This window comes from Cyprinodon tularosa, unplaced genomic scaffold (assembly GCF_016077235.1).
Source record: "Cyprinodon tularosa strain WSP-4 unplaced genomic scaffold, ASM1607723v1 ctg6, whole genome shotgun sequence".
NCBI classification, from domain to species: Eukaryota; Metazoa; Chordata; class Actinopteri; order Cyprinodontiformes; family Cyprinodontidae; genus Cyprinodon; species Cyprinodon tularosa.
Window position 1 is genome coordinate 3,796,305 of NW_024039340.1, and position 20,444 is coordinate 3,816,748.

The window sequence follows — 20,444 nt, forward strand, 5'->3', positions numbered from 1 at the left end:
TTGTTTACTCAGGTGATTTTATTGCTTATTATTACTATTTTTGGTTTATAGTGCTTTTATCTTTTGGGGTCTATAACTCTTCTCCACCTTGTTAGGTGTTTTTGTTTTGCTTTAGCATGTTTCCTTTAGCGGCTTCTGCGTCATGATTAGAGATACTTTAATAATAAGTCAAAACAAAGAGCATCACATTAAATGATTTATTGTTTTTCTCACATTTGGAACAGAAGCAAAGAGGATTCTGGTTTATTGTACAACATGAGGTTTGGAACCGTAAACATCAATCAAAACCAGTCAGAATATCTCCACATATAATCACTGCAACAAAACAAAAACTAAAGATTTGGTACCAAAACGTTTCCCTACATAACTGCTGAATTAAAAACAGAGCAAAGTGACTTCCTGTACCAATACTGTCGTGATCTCAGTAAAACACGTCGTAGTACCGTTTGGTGCCGGCGCCCATTAATGCCTACCGTTAAAAAAGACGTACAGATGGGCTGGAGCTTTTTGTACCTTTTAGTTTTAAATTAAACAATAGGGTTAATTCGTCTTTTAGAAATGCTACAATCTGCCTGATTCCACTTCTTTTTGGTGTTTGTTTTGAAATTAAAAGATAAAATAAATACCTTTAATGGGAAATAAAAAGAAAACCTCACAGTAGCTCCGCCTTCGGAGGCGATGCGCTGCCTACTGATTGGTTAGAACACTGATTGGTGATGCACCAGGCTGGACGCCGTGGATCTTCCTCTAACGCATCATAGACGTTCTGCTGCTACAGAGCAGGTCTACGCTGCGGAAGGTGAGGCGGCACAGACTCAGGGTTTGTTTGATGACAGGGCGCAGTCGAATGACGCCGATAGGACCTTGCAGATGGACTGGGCCTGCTCCTGTTCAGACAGACGGAGGCGGGTCAGGTGGCTGAACATCAGTCGGTGTGTCTGATTGGTGGACACCTACCGAGCTGCTGCACTGGTACACCCAGATGCTGCACTCCTCTTGTTTGGTGTCGGTGGTTTTCAGAGCCAGCAGGTTCTTCCCCGCCCCCAGGCCGTCGTCGTAACACAGCATGCGTACGATCAGGTAGAGAGGGTGTCGATGCAGGACGTCCTGTCCAGACGGGACAACCAATCAGATTAAAACTATCTTCAGTCTGTGTCAATGCGTGTAGAAGTGGTCTACTCACACTCTGGTCCACTGAGGCCACTTTGACCCCGTACTTGGACACTCCCAGGACCATCTCCTCGTCTCCAGGAACAAAGGGCAGTTTCCCATCTTGCTGTAAAAGAAATGCAGCAAATTTTAGACAAAAGGGATAAAAAATAATCCTATCTTTACACACAGATTTTATTTATTTTGAATATTTGTTTTGCTTACAGCAAATTATCATTCTTACTTTAGATTTAATTTGAGTCCATTTGATTTCTTTTGAGAGAAGGGGGAGAGACATGCGGCAAAGGACCACAGGTCGGATTCGAACCCGGGTCAGACGAGTGGAGGACTGAGGCCTGGAGTTGTGCTTGCAAACCGCTGCGCCACCTGCACGCCTCCATCAGAGCTTTTAATGTTCTGTAAATCATCTCTATTCTGTGGGAGTCGGAGAGCAACTAACCAGCAGCTAATTAGCCGATTATACAGTTTTAAAATTCAAAGGAGTCTAAAGTCTGGAGGAATGTTAGTTTTTCATCACCTAATGTAAGTTAGTCAATGAAAAACTAGTTTGGAAACTTCCCATTTATTGGTTTGAAACCGAAGGCGGCAAAAAGTTAAAGGTTAGAACCGAGGTCCTCAACAGGGGGTCCGTGACCCTTAGGGGGTCCACAGAGGTACTGCATGGGGATCGCAAAAGTTTTGGTTGATTACTTTTTTTTATATTCACCCCTCCAATTTTTTCCACTAATTGAAATGTCTTTAAATCCATATTAGCATGATTTCAACACACTGTAGTAAACAAAAATGGAGGCAGAAGATGTCTTTCAGTCATCAATGCTCACATTCAGCGACACACAGGAGCTCTTTCAAGCTGGACACCGTTTCATTCACAACACCTGTCCCATCAACCAGGAATCAGAATCAATTAGTGTCAAACGTTTGTGCAGAAACATTTTTCGATTGTGCCGCTATCGTTTTAAAGATATAAAGAAATATTTCTAGAGGTCAAAGGTCAACCAGCCCCCCTCACCTTCTTCAAATCAGACGAAGTTGGTGTCAAACGTTTGTGCAGCAAAAATTGTCGTTTGTGCCCCTATCATTTTAGAGATATAAAGAGATGTTTCTAGAGGGGGCTGGTTGAACTTTGATGACCTCTAATTTAATATCTTCAAAGCCAAAGCAGCACAAACAAAATTTTTTGCTGCACAAACGGAGCCAAGTTAATTGACGCCCATTTCGTCTGATTTGAAGAAGGTGGGGGGGCTGGTTGACCTTTGATGACCTCTAGAAATATTTCTTTATATCTTTAAAACGATAGCGGCACAAATGAAAATTTTTTCTGCACAAACGTTTGACACTAATTTTGTCTGATTTGAAGAACGTGGGGGGGCCAACTTCACTCAGGTGTCCGTTTCGGTTTGTTGCATCTAAAATGTTTGAGGAAACTAAAGGGTTCAAATCTGACCAGTTTATTTTAGATTTTCCAAACAAAAAAAACAAAAGGGAATATTTTGCAGGTAGAAATATAAAAATGCTTTTTATTTCTGTAGGAAACGTATTCCAAAAAAGTTAAAAAAACAAAAAAAAATAAAAAAATTTGACTTTGTTTCAAAGTTTGAAGACGTTTCTCTTCCATCCAGGAAGCTTTTTCAATTCAAAATGTCAGAAATAGCGTTTAGTTCCAGGTTTTATCCAGCAGCCAAACAAAGCCTGGTTTTAGTTTAGAAAACATGCAAATAGAAACGGAGGAACGGGTCCCCCCCTTTGGAATGGGGGTCGTTTGGCTTCTTTGTTAGCCTGTTATGCCCCATACCTGTCTATGTCTCTGAAAGGGGGGTCGTTAGAGGGAATTGTTGGCCTGGCTAATTAGGCGAGGTCTTCTGTTCCCCTGTAAAGCGGTTTGGGGTGCGATGATAGCGGGAGGAATTAACTCAGCTGCTCCACCCCCTCTGTTTAAGGTTGTCTTTCTTCATGCCGCTCTCAAACCACCTGTCGTCTTTGTGGGAAACTTACTTCGGATTAATGGATGTTATTAATTTTCCCCATAATATGCTAAGATAGGAATCTCTAAACAGCCAACATCTGCTTTAGCAATTATAACTAAAATAAAATAAATAAATTTTAAAATAAATAAATACTGTAAAATAAATATTTTCTTGTAAAATTACATTAGATACAATTACACAAATTGTATTTGATTAAAATTAATTTTTTTATTAAATACATTTAGATTTTTTTTTTTTACGAATGACTATTTTAATTGTTTAATTGGTGTATTTTACAGTTTATTGGTAGATTTAAAGCTGTAGTGAAGGATGTTGTTTTTCCGGGTGGATCATCTCAATAAGTGGTCCTCCTAATTGTCAATCATTCTGGTGATGTGTTTACGTTAAGGCCGTCCTACGTGCTCGTTTCACTTACCGGTGGTGAGACAGAGGAAAAATTGCGAATCTTCTTTTGGAAACTAAGCTTGTATGAGCGACGCAAACAGAAACTTTTAATCAGAGCGTGCACGAGGAGAAATGGACTCATGCACGCTCTCGCACACATTTAACAGGCGTTCCCTCTCGGGACCGGGTACATGCGGGTAATGTGTTTAATCATGTAATGGATCAATAAATAAACATCTCTTTATATGATGGTGCATTTTAATATTTCATATTAGATTCTGTACGCTACATTTATCTCCGCGAACAACGTCACAATGATTATTATCATTTGGGAACCCCAGGTCTAAATCTCACGTCATAAATAATTTAAAAATGATGCTGTGAGGTTCTGAGGATCTATTTCTTCAGCAGCACCTGTCAGACGTTCGTCTGCATCTAACCTGAGCAGCATCGATGTAGCTGATGAGCTCCAGCGGTTCCTGGAGGGTTCTGCTCATCTCAAATCGCAGGTTCTGGATGGATCCAACATATTTCACACGGAACTCGGCGCATGTTTCAGACGTGTTGTTTCCTACAGGGAATCACACCTTCGGTCAGACTGCGCCCAGGTTCTGTGCGTTTTGACCCCAGCCCCCACCCCCACCCCCCTCTCTGACCTGAACTCTTGTTGGAGTCGGTATCGAGGCTGGCGACGGTGCTGGACCTGGACAGGCCTCCCAAACTGGAGTCAACAGACTGTGAAGGAGGAGAAGCTGGATTAGAACAGTGGGGGGGGAGGGATTATAGCTGGTTGAGTGTGGGTGGTGGGGGGGGGTCTCAGTGCCTTGCTCTTGGTGCTGATCTCACTGCTCTGTGAGCTGCTGCTGCTGTGTCGTTTCTTGACTTTCCGAAACATCCTTCACCATGACGACCGCATCCGGAGCCTCAGGCCCGCTGACCTGGATCAGATTAAATGGCAGATTAGATGAAAATGTTTCAAAAACTAAACTATTCAGCCATTTTTAAGTGATATTTTTTTTTTTTTCTAAATTTCCAATGGGCTGCTCAGGTTCTGGGTTCGATTCCAGGCCCGGGGTCTTTCTGCATGTTTTCCCTGAGCATGTGTGGGTTCTCTCCTATGGAAGCAAATCATTACCATACTTAAAATGAAAAAGCATTTCTGGAAATGCTTTTTCATTTTAAATATGGTAATGATTTGCTTCCATACTCTCTGGGTACTCCGGCTTCCTCCCACAGTCCAAAAATTGACTGTTAGGTTAATTGGCTTCTCTAGATTCTCCTTAGGGTGTGTGTGTGAATGGTTGTTTGTCTCGGTGTTTCCCTGAAATGGACTGGAGACCTGTCCAGGGTGGACCCCGCCTCTCTCCCACTGACAGCTGGAGATAGGCACCAGCACCCCTCACCATCCCAGCTGGGATAACAGAAAATGGATAGATTTTCCACATTTTATTATTTGGTCATATATTTTCCCTACTGAGGGGGGATGGCAGCTCCCTACTGAAGCTGCTAGCCCCGCAACCCGACCCCGCATAAGAGGAGGGAGGGAGGAAGGGTTTTAAATAGAGAACCATAAAATAGATCAATGTTTCCTTCTTCCCCCTCAGTCTGCAGCTCTGACGGTTTTAACAGAAGCCTGGAATCTGATTGTCTAAACCGGAGGTCTTCAACAGGGGGTCCGCGACCCCTAGGGGGTCCTCAGAGGTACTGCATGGGGTCGCAAAAGTTTTGGTTGATTAGACTTTTTTTTATATTCCCCCCTGGAATTTTTTCCCCATTAATTGAAATGTCTTATAAATCCACATTAACATGAATCCAACAGACTGTAGTAAACAGATAAATGGAGGCAGAAGATGTCTTTCAGTCATCAATGCACACAGGAGCTCTTTCAAACCTGGGCACCGTTTCATTCACAACACCTGTCCCATCAACAGGGAATCAGAATCAGACTTTAATAATCCCAGGGAGAAATTACTATCGTTACATGACACTATATGAAATAGACTGACTATAGGACCAGTTTGATATAACACAATTTCATGCAATATATATAAATAGGGGGTCCCCGCTCGATCTGGCCATCAGTTTGGGGGTCCTTGGCCTGGAAAACCTTGAAGACCCCTCGTCTAAACACCTGAATGCAACCTGTGTCACCAGCAGTGGAACATAAACATGAACCAGAAGACAGAGAGCGACCTGGACCAGAACCAGAACTAGAACCAGACCCGCTGCTCTCTGCTGTAACACGGAAACTGATCCCACAGAAACACCTTCCTGTTTCTGACTTCCTTACAGCAACAGAGACAAACAGATCATTTCACCTGGACCGGGTCAGAACCGCCTCACCTGTCCGAACCGCCAAACTTTAAATGTTTGCTTTGCAGAGTTTCCTTCTTCTTGTTTCTCTGGTTTCTCTTTGAGCCGACACCCAACGCGCCTTAAAGGGGCCGCAGCCGACCACAAGGTTACAAAAAAATAAAGAAAAATACAAAAACATTCAAATGATTACAGTCTCACCCAGCACGTTATTTATGCACTAAAATAATCATTTTTAACCAGCTTAACTTAATTTACTAATAAAATACGAAAACAATATTTATCCGGAACGTTTATGCAACAGTTGCTGTTTCCACACGGACCATCCGCCACCGTCTCCTTCATACAGACAGTAGAATGAACGATTTTATTTTTATAATTCCACATATTTAACCTGCTAAATTAAATATTATGGCTACGAAACGAAAAGTAGACCTGATAGTTCCGGCTGAGGAGAGTGACCAGCTCCTCATCCGTCCTCTGTAAGTTTATATTTATTTATGCGTTTATTTTTAACCAGCTTCCCTCAGAAACCAAAACGCACATAATATATATATCTTTTTTTGTTATTTAATTTTGTTGTTCTGTTGCAGTGGAGCTGGTCAGGAGGTCGGGAGATCCTGTATCATCCTGGAGTTCAAAGGGAGGAAAATAATGGTAAATATTATTAATATTAGAGGAGCTCCAGGTTCATTAAGAAAAAAATAAAAATAAAATCAAACGCAATTATTTTTCAAATGTAATATTTACACTGATTCATTATTACTTATTACTGATTTATTTATTTGTTACTATCGCCCTTTAACAAAGACGAAGCGTTTTAAAATAAAATAAAAAATATATATATATATATTTAAAAAAATAGATAAAAAATGTATAAAAAATAAAATAAAATCAATCTAACGTTTCTGAAATAAAATTACTTCCCTTAGAAAGTGTCTCAACTTTGTATTTAAAAAGGGCCACCATGAGGAGCTTTTGAAACAGAGTTGAAAATCGAATTATAACGGAACAAGCAAAAGGGGAGGATGTCATTTTGAAATCTCCTTTTAAATGTTTATTTTCCTGTTTCGTTTCAAATGCATCTTTTTAGGAAAAAAAATGAAGCCTTAACTAATTTTATTAAAATTAATAAGCTTCCATCTAGTATTTTTTCCAAACCCCCCTGCTCTGGTTTCCCAGCCACTGGCCCCGCCCCCTATGACGTTCATCATTTGTGATGCTGCCCTCTAGTGGCCATCGGTCCTCATTGCACGCCGTCCTGCAGCTTTTCTGCAGCACAGATTTATGGAGCCCCAGGAGAGTCACTGAAAGAAAAAATTAAATCATTTAAAATTGAACTTTTAAATACTTTATCTAGAAAAACAATTTGAAACTTGCTGTGAAATGTCATATAGTGAATTGATCTAAGAGGAGTTGTAATTATTAATCTATTACTAGTTAGATCTGTGGAGCAGCTGCGATTTGTCTGTTAGTTTTTATTGTTTTCATTTTACTTGGGGGGGGGGCTTAAAGGTATACTATGCAACCGGTGTTGATTTTCCAGCGAGGCTCCCCCCAGAGGGCGAAAGTAAAAGTGCACTGTCGTAAATATGCTCAGCTGTTCTCCTGGTTTCTCCGTCAAGCCAGGCGCGGTTGTTTTGAGCTTAGCAGACAGGCAAACGCAACGAATGACTAAGCACCTGACGCGCGTGACGTGCCGCGCCGCAAACGCGCTGCTGCTCAAGATGGAAAAATTGAATTTTTGCTGCTCGACGCGCCGCGTCAACCAATCAGAGAAGCTGATCTGGGAGCTGGAAGGGAGAGAGATACAGCACTGATGATCAGAGCGCTATGATCACTCCTCTTAAACAGTTTATTGACGCCTAAATTAACTTAAAATGCATTATCCTGCTGCCTGCAGTTTGGATTATTTAGATGAAAAACACCTACCAGTTGCCGCGGTGAACCGCGAGGAGGCGACCCGGCAGAGGCTGCTGATGAAGGGATTCCAACTGTCGGCGCACCGCTGGTATGTGGGGGTCTGAGCGGCTCCGACAGAAAAAATATTGTAAGGCAGGATGGTAATCTGGATGAACTGACTGCACTGATTACGTTTTTAGGTGTATTTTCTCACTTAAAAACATATTAAAACTACTTTATTCCCATTGATAGTGAAGCTCCGCCCAATGCGCATCAGACACACTTTCGCACCGCGCAGCCAGAGCAGCAAAGCTGCTTCAGCCGCGTGTCAGAACTAACTGGTACAAGCAGCAAAAATGAAGCAGCAGACGCGATTTTGCTGCTTTTGCTGCGTCCGGTGTGAAAGCAGCACTGCACAAAGATCGCCACTGTGCTAGCAACGAGCATGCTTTTAACTCTGGGCGTGTAGCAGTTCTCGCCGTAAAGCAAGACCGACTCTCGCGAGACTTCTGAGCCTGTGGATGCGGGTCGGTGCTCCTGCAATTGCAAGTGCAGTATTTCCCCCACAGACCACCAGGGCGGCCGAGAAAACCTTTGTTCGACCTGAAATGAATCATTTAATCATCCAAAACGTTATGGAACACATTAATTAACTGAAAAATGTTGCATAGTGTGCCTTTAAGAAAAAAATAATGGAAATGCTAAATAGGGTAAAGTAAAAGTAAATGCATATGTAAAACAATATTTGACAATGTGAGTGATCATGGAAAAAAGATGTTGATGTTGTGGGTTTGAGTCCTGACCTGCTGACTTTTACTTCACGTTTCTCCCCTCTTTATCAGTTCCATTTCCTCTGTTATCATTTAAAAATATAAATGATATAAAAATATTATTTCTTATAAAAGAGTAAACCCATTTGAGCAATAAGTTAAGATGATTATCTGATCGATCAAGGTGATTTAAATTTGAAATAAGAAAAATCCCCTCCATTATCTTCTTTAAAGTGCAAAATTGTCTCATTTTAAAAGCAGACAGACTCTTTCCATTGGCTGATCATCTTATTTTCTTGCTCTTATTGAGGTCAGATGCATTTATTTTACATATTTTGATCAGTTTTTTAAGTTTATCAGATTTATGAATTATGGTTTTAAATCTATATCTAGAAACATGATTTAAGAAATGCATTTCCAAACCACAGTATTTAATAATTAATTAGTTTACAGTTCTTATTTAAACGTTCGAATGCGCAATGCTTTTCAAATTGGATTTCTAAATTATAAACAGTTGAATTTCTTATTCTCTGACTGATCTATACTTTTGCCTTGAATAATCGGTAGATTAGTGGGATTCTGCAGTCATTTCCAGCTGGTCTTCTGGAGGACATGAAGACGCAGCCTATCTGTGACAGTGTTACTTTTTATTTCCTCCAATTAAACTTAAACACTCCCACATTAAAAGGAGCCCGGTAATTAGCAGAATTCTGCAGAACTTGACTGCATGGGAACTGGATCAGAACCGTCCTGCCCTCGGCTGCTGGAGTCTCTGGGGCAGATTAGAGCGTATTAAAAGGGGGAAGCCCTGTATTTATCTGATCTATGCTATGATCTTAGGTTTATTCAGCTGAAAATGACTGAAATCCTCAAACTCAGACAATAAAACACTGGAAAAAATCTAAATCTAAATAAGTCAGTCTTAAAATAAGTGCATTTGTTCTTGTATTGAGGAGGTAAAAAGACATTTTGCAAATGGAACGAGACAATTTACATTTAAAATAAGAAAGCATAATTGCATTGACTTATTTCAAGTGTATATTATCTAAATATAATGAAGAATACTCATTCCATTGGTAAACTACCTAGTTTACTTTCTCAAATGAAGGGTAAATACACTTAATTTAAGACATTTTGACTTATTTCTCGACTGTTTCACCCGTGAACCTAAAGCGAACTGTTTGTTTTTATCAGCTGGACTGCGGCATTCATCCGGGTTTAGAGGGAATGGACGCTCTTCCCTACATAGACCTGATCGATCCTGCTGAGATTGACCTCCTCCTCATCAGCCAGTGAGTCTTTCCAACCTGTTAGACTAAAGCTTTTCTCCTTATATTCTAAGGAAACCAGACTTCAGCCGTCTAAGGTTGATGCTCATGTCTCTGTTATCAGTTTTCACCTGGATCACTGCGGCGCTCTGCCCTGGTTCCTCCAGAAGACCAGCTTTAAGGGGCGGACCTTCATGACGCACGCCACCAAGGCTATCTACCGCTGGCTGCTGTCGGACTACGTCAAAGTCAGGTAGCTGCAGATCTTCACCAGCCTCTTCCATAGCTGAGGGATGGATTTTCTCCCAGGATTATCCTTGACTTATTTTGTTCCTGCTAGAGAATAGCATCCCCCTGCATGATGCTGCCACCACCATGTTTCACTGTGGGGATGGTGTGTTTAGGGTTTCTGCAAACATTTGTCTTTTTGGCATATGAATCTGACATAAGTATTTGAATTAAAAAATTAGTAAAATTTTATTAAGAGTGTATTTTCCATTAATTCAAGCAGTTAAATAAGAAGATCTGGCAAATGAAGGCCTCAATATAAGATTACTACCGTAGAAAATCCCTTTACTCTCCCACAATGGGGAAATTTAGTTTTAACAGCAGCAAAGGCAATATAAAAGGGTCACACAGTTATACACATTAAAATGCATCTATATATAAATATATATAAAAAAGAAAAGAGAAAAAAAAGGTTAAAAATAACAGTACAAATACTGAATAGTGAGAGCAAAAAGATGTTTGGAATATAAAAAAGAAGTCTGTAAAAGAAGGATAAGTAAAGTATAAATTTAGTATAGAAATAGCAGCACCAGAAAAGACTTGGATTGAAACTTCTTTAAGTTTTATTCAAAGCACGTTTCTAAACAGAAGATTTGAATCTCAATCCAAAAATAGGTTTTCAGAGTAATTTATGTTTCTGCATCTTTTAAAGTTTGAATTTTAAAAGTAGATTTTCTTTCCCATTTTTTTCTAATATTTTTGTTAGTTTTTCCTGATTTTTTTTTATTTATTTATTTAATTTGTAATTTTAATTTTCTCTTTAACATTTTTTTTCTTCTGCGGAGGAACTCAATTTTATCACTAATCACACTAAAAACACTACTCCCGTTTTTAATATTTCATTCTTTACACTTCAATTCTATTCAGTTTATTTCTATAGCTCCAATTCACATCATGTCATCTCAGGTCACTTTCCAGTTCACCAGATCATCCAGTCAGATTGATTCAAAGTTTTCTAAGGAAAACCAGCTGATTGCATCGACTCATTGACTCTTCAGCAATCCCTCACACTAAGCATGCTTGTAGCGACAGTGGAGAGGAAAAACTCCCTATAACAGGAAGAAACCTCCAGCAGAACCAGGCTCAGTGTGAGCGGCCATCTGCTGAGGCCCACTGGGGTTCACTTCTGGTTGGTCATTGTGCAGAAATCAATCTGCTCTGCTGGAACATTAGCAGCATCTTTCCCATTGATCCACACACAGACCACCCAGAAGTGTAAAGGTTGATATCTGTAGAAAGAATTCAGTTCCTAAACCTCAGTCTCCCAGAAAGGAAAGAAGAAAAACAGAATCATAAAATGTTTTTTTACAAAAATTGTAGAACGTGATATCTGAGAAAGAAAAAACATGCAAAATATCGAGCTGTAGAAATATTGGTTAATCATTTGCCTACATATTTTCAATTAATAAGTAAAATTTTTTTAGAAATGCATTTTCTTTAAGTTTCTTTTTTATAAATCGCCTTGTTTTCTTTGTTATATGGGAACAAATTCATCTCCATAGTTTTCATAAACCAGCAGTCTGCAGGTCGGACGTGATTTCATGAAGATGGTTCACCTAAGTATGGAGGACCAACTCTGCCATATTTAAAAATAAACACAGAAATAAATAAATGCTCAATAAATAAATAAGCATACAATTAATTGCCCCCAAAAAAACAATAAATAAATAGATTTATGTTTAAACTATGCAGTGAGACATAAATGTATGAATATCTTTTAATTAACTTCTTTATTTATTCGCCTTTGTAATAATTATTTATTTATTGTACTTTATAATCTTCAACTTTATTTATTTATTATTTTTTTATTTTATCTTTTGAGCATTTATTTATTTCTGTATTTATTTTTAAATATGGCAGAGTTGGTCCTCCACACATAAAGGCTTGTGGTAAATGCTGGACGTCTGCGTCTTTGTCGGTCCGTCTCTCCATGAGGATCAGAGCTCTGGAAGATGTTCGAAGCTTTTTAACCCTTTAAAGCCCGATCCAAGATTAAAATGAAACAGAAAATTACTTTTTTTTGGTTTGAAGTCCTTATTTGGCCTTTTAACAAAATATGTAAAAAGAAAAAACAGAAATACATTTTTGACATTAATAATTTATTACTATGCGATAAATCAAGATTATTTTTTGTGTAGTCTTCTGCCCTCTGTTATCAGGTATATCTGATTGTGTACAATAGGATTTTGAGCAAAGTTTTTACCATTAAATTATGCAAAAGGTGTCAGACGCAAAACATTTGAGAAAACGTATGTATCAAATACGATACATTTGGCATTACAGGGTTGAAAGCTAATTATCTTGTTCTAGAGCTCCACTGGTTCTAATAGGTTTTATTTATGGGAATGATGGTAAAGAAGGCTTGATATAAAATGATTTAATGTGTGAGGAAATTAAAGCCATGTATTTATTTATTGTTTTACAGCAACATCTCTGCTGATGACATGCTTTACACTGAAACCGACCTGGAGGACAGCATGGACAAGATCGAGACCATAAACTTCCATGAGGTTAAGGAGGTGGCTGGGATCAAGTTCTGGTGCTACCATGCTGGGCATGTGCTGGGGGCGGCCATGTTCATGATCGAAATAGCTGGAGTTAAGGTAAAAAAATTAAATAAATCATTCTGCCTGGAAATGCTGTCATAAAGGAATGAGTTAATTTTTGATTTGTGTTTTGGAAGCTGCTGTACACGGGCGACTTCTCCAGACAGGAGGACAGACATCTGATGGCGGCTGAGATCCCGAGTGTCAAACCTGACATCTTAATCATAGTAGGACTAATGGACAACATCTCTTACATTATGATAAATAATCCATTAATTAAACACTTTGATGGAGGAGAGAATTTTGTTTTGACATTGGAAAAAAAAAAAACATATTTCAGTTAATGACATTTGGAGAGAACACGTTTCAGAAATGTAACTTTAAAAAACTTAAAGGAAAAACAAAAAACAAAATTAAAAACAAACTTTTTTAATAGAAACAGCTTCCTGGATGGGAAGCGAAACGTCTTCAAACTTGGAAACAAAGTCCAGTGGATTGTTTTGAAGAATTTCTTTTGGAATGACTCTGACCTGGATGATGAGAATCTTCACCTGCAACTTAAAGGAAAAAGTTTTTGGAGTAATTAATAATATGTGTAAAAGGTCAGTCACAACTTTTACAGTTAGATTTTTATAGGATTTCACTTTCCAGATTAAATTGTTTTAAAAATATTTTTTCAGATTTTAATTATATTCTATTACAATCCACTTTTGCAGATTTCTCCCACTATATTTCCAGGTGATCAGTGCACGGACCAATAGAAATCCTGTTGCTATTGCCCTCTTAGAGCAGATAGATTTCTATTGGTCTACAAACGGACCAATAGAAATGCTTTTTTTAACCAGAAGGGTAAAATCTGTACAAGAGGATTTGAAAATAATGCAGTTTGTAAAATTCAGTTTACCCCGCTTGATTGAATTGAAAATATAAAATCATAAAAAGATATATTCAAAATAAAAAGAAAACAGAACCTAATAAACAGCAAAAAAAATTATTGGCGAAAATTTTAGTTAAAATTCAGCATTTATGTTGGGAATTATTTGCAAAATGTTTTTTGTCTTTTATCGTGATTTTTTTTTAATAGCTCAAATTTTTTTTCAAAGGTGTTTTTTTTTTTTTTTCAAATGTCCTTTTTTGAAACTGTTCTTTGCCTTTAATAATATTGGCACAAATTTCTCTCCATATTCTGAAGCGTTTAAATAAGCCACGTTGGAGGGTTTCACAAAGTTTTTCAGTTAGATCCAGGTTAGTTTAGATAGATCATTTTTCTGCTTAAATAGATAAAATCATTTGAAACTTAATATTTTAATTACTCCATAAATTTTTTGTATTCATTTAGGTTGATGCGTTGAAGTTTTAACCAAAAGCTAAACTGGCGCTGAGGCGTTTCTCCCGTTGCAGGAATCGACCTACGGCACTCACATCCATGAGAAGAGGGAGGAGCGCGAGGCTCGCTTCTGTAACACGGTCCATGACGTTGTGAACAGAGAGGGCCGCTGTCTGATCCCCGTGTTCGCTTTGGGCCGGGCCCAGGAGCTCCTGCTCATCTTGGGTCGGTTAGAAAGCCCTTCTGGCTCCAGCGGGGCTTTTATCCCTGATCTTCATCCGTTTGTGGGATTTAGAAGATCATACCAATTATATTTAGCAGATCTTCCTCAATCACAGTCTTTGTTTTATATCCTAGATGAATACTGGCAGAATCACCCAGAACTCCATGACATCCCCATCTACTACGCCTCCTCTCTGGCCAAGAAGTGCATGGCGGTGTATCAGACCTACGTCAACGCCATGAACGACAAGATCCGCAAAGCCATCAACATCAACAACCCGTTTGTGTTCAAGCACATCAGCAACCTGAAGGTAGCCTCCTGAGGACGCCTTCCCTGCTCCGCCTCCGGTTCTGATCCGATCTCTGTTCGTCTCTAACCAGAGTATGGACCACTTTGATGACATCGGCCCCAGTGTGGTGATGGCGTCTCCGGGTATGATGCAGAGCGGCCTCTCCAGGGAGCTCTTTGAGAGTTGGTGCACGGACAAGAGGAACGGAGTCATCATCGCTGGGTACTGTGTGGAGGGCACCCTGGCTAAGGTAGCGGGAGAAATCTGAATGGTGCGGAGTGCCTCTTTATCTACAGACACTTCACTCATTCCGTTTTCCACAGTAGCTCAAGTTCAGACAGATTGAATGGCGAACTTCCAAATGTTACTTTGACTAGGCCGCTTTAACCTCCAGCTCTGTTTGTTTGGCTTGTTTTCCTGCTGGATGGTGAACCTCTGCCGCCTCTGGAGGGGTTTGTTTTTTTCTCCGGGTTGTTTGGAAACCAACTCCATTGTGCTTCCATCATCTCTGAGCTTCCCACCCCCTGTTGATGAACAGCATCCCCACAGCATAATGCTGCCACCACCATGTTTTAATCTGCCGTTTCCATCAAGATGCACAGAAGCTCATTTAGGTCTCAGAGGAAAGGAGGATAGAGAAAAAGTCACTTATCTTTTCATATTTAAGTGTTGAAAATTAACCTTGAATTTATTCGACATGCGACATTCTGATGTCTTTATCGAATATTGTCTCCGATATTGACTAATTAGATGGATCGGATATCTGAAATGATCAGAAATCCAATCCAGGACACTTTACTGTTAAATGTTATTGTACTATTTCTTTGTTTTTGCTGCTTATTTGTTAACAAATAAGATAAAGTACATTAATATCTGCGGTAATCTGTTACCTTCTTTAACAATGTTTATGTCACAGCTAAAGCCTTTACTCACATGGCAAGATATAAAGTCTGATCTTTCCGCATTTTAATCGGATTGAATATCAGCAGATATGCGCAGCCCGTGTGCAGGTATCCGACTGGATCGGGGGGAAAAAAATGGATTTGTGCATCTCTGGAATTTATTCCTAGATGTGCAAAAACTTTGTTAGATTTTATTTGTATTTAATTCTAACACTGCAACTATAATTCCTGTAAATGTAGGTACGATAATAATTAGTGTCATTTTATTAATGTAAAACTTGGTGTCGAAACATATATATTTTTACAACATGCCTGTTTAAATGCTCAGTCATCCGTATCGTGTCAGCCACAAATAACTTTTGGTTATTTTTAAGAAAAATCTGAGAGAAAATCAGTTTTATGCAAAACAAATAGCTGATTTGGAGGCTGATCCTCATCCTGCCTGTGAGCCAGAGCTGTAGATCACAGCCGGATGAAGCCTTTAGAACCACATCCCTGCAAAAAGTAGAGACGCGTTCTAAGACCACCAAAACTGATCCCTTCAGCACCTTAGCTGCACCTAGAAATTCTGCTCATCAATGTTATGAACAGAATTTGTTGCAAAGAGCAACGTTATCGAGTCCAGCTTTCCCTGACTTACTGCCAGCGAACTAGGGAGTACCAATATGGCTTCACTTCAACCCTGTACTACCAATGATCAGTGATTGGCTACCCTCTCATTGAGCAAGAATACTTCTTCCTCTTTTTTTTTTTTTTTTTTTACTCATAACGAAGTAATTTATTTTGTGACATAGTTATTCCATTTTGGCGCCTTTAACCCTCCATATATCCCAAGTACCAAAAAGAAATGTTTAAATCAAAATTTGTCTTTTTCATAAAACTTTTGGGCTGAATTTAAACCAGAGCTATGAAGCTAGTTAAATAATTTCCTTAATTATAGAAGAAAAGGTGATACTCATCTACCTCTGCAAAGGTCTGAAAATCACCCCTTCCAATGCCTGATGGGCAGTTAAGGATTCTATGAGTAGTTTCAATGGGATTTTTCATGATTTTCAGCAGAATAAGATTTAAAAAATATTTAAAGTTTCTTGTGATCATATGATCAGTCAAAATCAGAATCTGGCTTTTTAATGATGGGTTATAAATCTGCGAGCTTAAAGCCCTTTGTTTGCTCGGCAGCACATCATGTCTGAGCCGGAGGAGATCACCACCATGTCTGGGCAGAAGCTGCCGCTGAAGATGTCCGTGGACTACATCTCCTTCTCCGCCCACACCGACTACCAGCAGACCAGCGAGTTCATCAGGGCCCTCAAACCGCCGCATGTGGTAGGTCTGCCTGATAACCCGCCTGCGGGCGTCGTTCCTCTGAGACCGAGCGTGACCGCCGCTCGCCTTTGCTCTCAGATCCTGGTTCACGGGGAGCAGAACGAGATGGCCCGACTGAAGGCGGCTCTGATCAGGGAGTACGAGGACAACGACCAGGTTCACATCGAAGTGCACAACCCTCGCAACACGGAGGCCGTCAAGCTGAACTTCAGAGGAGAGAAGCTGGCAAAGGTTCAGGCTTTGTTTTCAGCAGAACCTAAACGCATCTTTATTTAAATTCTCAAACTAACAACCTTTCCTCCCAGGTGATGGGATCCCTGGCTGATAAGAAATGTGCTCAGGGTCAGAGGGTGTCTGGAATCCTGGTCAAGAAGAACTTTAATTACCACATCCTGAATCCCTCTGACCTCTCAAGTAAGTAAATACTCAGTAAACCTCAATTAAACTATCGTTTTAAAAGGTTTATAAATCATTTAAAATTCAATCATTTAGAATTAAACAGTTCAAAGTCCTTAAGCAGCATCGTTTACTCAGTTTTTTCTTCCACTCAACTTTCTTTTGCCTGCGCACGTGACTCTGAGCTGTTAGCTTCTTTAGCAGTGACCTTGTCCTCGTTGTGGAGGGTCTGTTAAAGGTCGTCCAGAAAATATTTCCATATTTCACACAGATTGTAGCACTGCTGTCTTGAGGTGAGAAGGTTCCGGGTTTGATTCCCGGCCCGGGGTCTTTCTGCATTGAGTTTGCATGTTCTCCCTGTTCATGCATGAGTTCTCTCCAGGTACTTCCACGTTCCAAAAACATGACTACTTGCTTTATTCGCATCACTTCCTTGTTCTCTCCCTCCACACATGAACACTATCATCCTTTTATGTTTTTTTTACATATAAAGGATTTTATTTAATGACAAACTGAGCAACAACAACAAGACATAAAACACAAAAGTATCTAAATATTACGGCAGCAGGACGCAGTCATCTTCCAAAAAAAAACACTTTGTGTGCAACCAGAAGAAGTTAGTGATTGTGACTATAAACCTTTAAAGAACAAGGACGCCAGAAGGAATCTTCTTTAGAAAAATGAGAATCATCTGGACACCCTGGGTCCGTTTCCTTAAGCGGGTTTAACAAACTCGGATTCAAATCCTCAACTCTAAATTAATCTAACCTAAAGTCAGGAAATCAGATTTTTCAGTTTCCCAACGTCTGCTATCAATTAGTTCAATCACTTTTAACTAGGTCCACCCAGAGTTAAACGCGTGTGTAACAAGTACGAAAAGCCAATTATCAGTGGAGCACCGATTCAGCAAGTCACCATGACAACAGGCAACAGGAAGCTCCTATTTCACCCCATTGGAACTAGAGATTTTAATACAGAAATGCAAAAATAATAAAAGGAGAATGTGTTTAAATGACAGAGAAACAGCGCTAAGGCTACAAAGCAGAGGAAGATAACGAAGGAGCAGATTGTTGAGTTAATGCGTTATATGGATCAGGCTATGGCAGGCCGTTTTTACATTTATTAAAAGCACTCCTCTCTGTTTTTCCATTTGTAGATCACTAAAATAAGATTCTTCCTAATCAAAATCACACTCCTAGACCTAACTGTAATAATATATTTTCTAAATTACAGTTTTGTAGCAGAAACTGTATTTTACAGATAAAAAAAAATTATACTAGTAAGAATTAAGTTTTATGTATCTAGAAATTTTTACACGTTTTAAGTGTCAGCTCTGACATTTATCAGCTCAATTAAAAAAAAATTTTCATAGTTAAAATAATAAAAATGCTGAGGTGTTTCTGCATGTTAGATGTATTTCTTCCCGCGGATGTAATTGTCACTTTGCAATGATTGCGAAGCGCCTTTTTGCCATCTTTCTCTTCCTTAAAACGAAGACAAATTTTCCGATCACTTTGACTGCTTTTGTTTTGCTTTTCTAAACTTACCTGGCCATGTCGTACTTGCTTACTGAATGCCGTGTGCGTAACTTGCGTAAAAACGTGACGTAAGGCTCTGGTGCTGCCCGGCGCGAGGCTCTGGTGCTGCCTGGAACCGACAAGAGAATCGTTAAGTTGCCAGACGGTGTCATGGAACTGGAACACATGGAACCGGTTCTGAACAGGAACCGGTTTTCGATTCCCCCCCCCTAGTTTTTGCGCACTTTGTTCTTCTTGCTGGTCCATTTTCACGAGTCGTTTTCCACGATGTAGTCGTACAAACAAAACAAGTCGGTAAGGTACCGAACAGGAAATACGCATAGTGTAGAGCGGATGTAGATTTGACCAATCAGGGGCCTCCTCTCTGCGGTCACCTAAAATTTGGGAGAGTGTCTGTGGAAGGGGCGGGGCATATCTGCATTCACTGCGACACACGCAGACGACCTGGTTTCTGAGTATAACTAGCCTTTAGGCTGAACATGTGAGAACGTCCTCACCCTCTGTCCACAGCGTACACAGAACTCGCCATGAGCACCGTCAAACAGAGCCAGGCCATCCCCTTCACCGGGCCGTACTCCCTGCTCGTCTGCCATCTGAGGAACCTCACAGGTGAGCCTCCAGCTTCTCCTCGCCGCTCTGCGGATGCCGACTAAAAGGTTCGCTCTGTCTTCGCCGTCTGTCTCAGGGGATGTGGAGGAGCTGGACGGGACCGAGAAGAAGACCTTAAAGATCTTTAAAAACATCACCCTGATCCACGAGATGGGCATGGTGGTGCTGGAGGTGAGTGGCCGCCTTCCTGGGTCACCGTCTGCAGACACCATGAAATAAAAGCTGAGTTATTTTGCGCTGCCTTCTGCTTGGTCTCAGTGGGCAGCCAACCCTCTCAACGACATGTTTGCTGACGCCGTCACCACGGTGGTGCTGGAAGTGCAGTCCAACCCAAAAGCTCAGAAAGGTGAGTCCTTCAATGAAAAGCCTTTAGCTGCATGTAAAGAATGTGGACGAATGGAGAGTTTCTGTTTCATGAGCAGTGATGGAGACGCAGAGCTCCATCATGGACATGGACGTCTTCCAGAGCCGGTTAGAGGTCATGCTGCAGTGAGTGATCCCTTAAACTCTGACAATCCATCACGTTTGATAAAAAAACAACAGAAAGATCAGTTCATTTTGTAAAACCCGGTTCCTCCGCCCTGCGTCTGCATCCAGGGACATGTTTGGAGAGGAGTGTGTGGACTTCAGCGACGGGAAAACCATTTCTGTGACGGTGGACGGACAGACGGTCCACATCAGCCTGGAGACGCGGGTGAGAGGCTTTCAGCGGGTCGCTTTGATCCGCAGGACGCTGCCCGAGTGTCACGGCTTAACGAGCATCTGCTTTTACTCCTTCAGTCTGTTTACTGCGAGGAAGAGCTGGCGGAGGACGAGTCCCTCAGAGAGATGGTGGAGCTGGCGGTGCAGCGGCTCTACGACGCCCTGAACCCCGTCATCTGAGGCCAGCGGACAAGCTCCGCCCACAAAACTACGACTGTGTGAACAGAACTATAAGCTAGTTGAACTGTTTGGATTTTAAGGCACTTTAAGCGTGATTCCGAGTAGATTTAGCGTATTCCAAAAAAAGTAAAAAAAACAATCCACTGGACTTTGTCTCTTAAGTTTGAAGACGTTTCGCTTCCCATCCAGGAAGCTTTTTCAATTCAAAATGTCAAAAATAGTTTTGAGTCTGTGGTTTTATACAGTTGCCCATCAAAACCTTGTTTTTGTTTTGAAAACATGCAAAGTGAAACAAACAAATTCGTTCAATCCCTTTGCCTGCAATG

General features: G+C 40.3%; 2 protein-coding genes across 3 annotated transcripts; one reads left to right on the forward strand and one right to left on the reverse strand.

Annotated features, from left to right (window-relative positions):
- Window positions 1-177: 177 nt before the first annotated feature.
- On the reverse strand, window positions 178-6,017 carry itgb1bp1 (integrin beta 1 binding protein 1). Of its 2 annotated transcripts, none has more exons than XM_038307072.1 (7): window positions 5,883-6,017; window positions 4,363-4,477; window positions 4,196-4,274; window positions 3,980-4,110; window positions 1,184-1,276; window positions 958-1,107; window positions 178-887 (listed from the first exon to the last, which is right to left on the reverse strand). In XM_038307072.1, exons 2-7 carry the CDS (start codon window positions 4,432-4,434, stop codon window positions 816-818), a joined length of 597 nt encoding a protein of 198 aa, XP_038163000.1. In that variant the 5' UTR covers window positions 4,435-4,477; window positions 5,883-6,017; the 3' UTR covers window positions 178-815. The 2 variants fall into 2 exon arrangements, with proteins under 2 accessions (XP_038163000.1, XP_038163001.1); XM_038307073.1 differs by having other exon boundaries at window positions 5,858-5,957.
- Window positions 6,018-6,149: 132 nt separating this feature from the next.
- LOC119797842 (cleavage and polyadenylation specificity factor subunit 3-like) lies at window positions 6,150-20,444 on the forward strand. The gene is made up of 18 exons (XM_038307071.1): window positions 6,150-6,334; window positions 6,446-6,509; window positions 9,719-9,816; window positions 9,917-10,045; window positions 12,506-12,683; window positions 12,764-12,853; window positions 14,028-14,178; window positions 14,311-14,486; window positions 14,557-14,715; window positions 16,547-16,693; window positions 16,772-16,924; window positions 16,999-17,107; window positions 19,138-19,236; window positions 19,313-19,407; window positions 19,495-19,582; window positions 19,659-19,725; window positions 19,834-19,930; window positions 20,017-20,444. The coding sequence occupies exons 1-18, from the start codon at window positions 6,264-6,266 to the stop codon at window positions 20,116-20,118; spliced, it is 2,073 nt and encodes a 690-aa protein (XP_038162999.1). The 5' UTR covers window positions 6,150-6,263; the 3' UTR covers window positions 20,119-20,444.

Bases quoted from the DNA above. Each gene is read 5' to 3' on its own strand.
- itgb1bp1 (XM_038307072.1), bottom strand. From the start codon at position 4,434: ATGTTTCGGAAAGTCAAGAAACGACACAGCAGCAGCAGCTCACAGAGC. The intron at 4,111-4,195 runs GTCAGAGAGGGG...GATTCCCTGTAG, and splicing joins CGACTCCAACAAGAGTTCAG to GAAACAACACGTCTGAAACA. The intron at 1,277-3,979 runs GTTAGATGCAGA...TTTCTTTTACAG, and splicing joins GCTACATCGATGCTGCTCAG to CAAGATGGGAAACTGCCCTT.
- LOC119797842 (XM_038307071.1), top strand. From the start codon at position 6,264: ATGGCTACGAAACGAAAAGTAGACCTGATAGTTCCGGCTGAGGAGAGT. The intron at 12,854-14,027 runs GTAGGACTAATG...CTCCCGTTGCAG, and splicing joins AACCTGACATCTTAATCATA to GAATCGACCTACGGCACTCA. The intron at 14,179-14,310 runs GTCGGTTAGAAA...TTTATATCCTAG, and splicing joins GGAGCTCCTGCTCATCTTGG to ATGAATACTGGCAGAATCAC.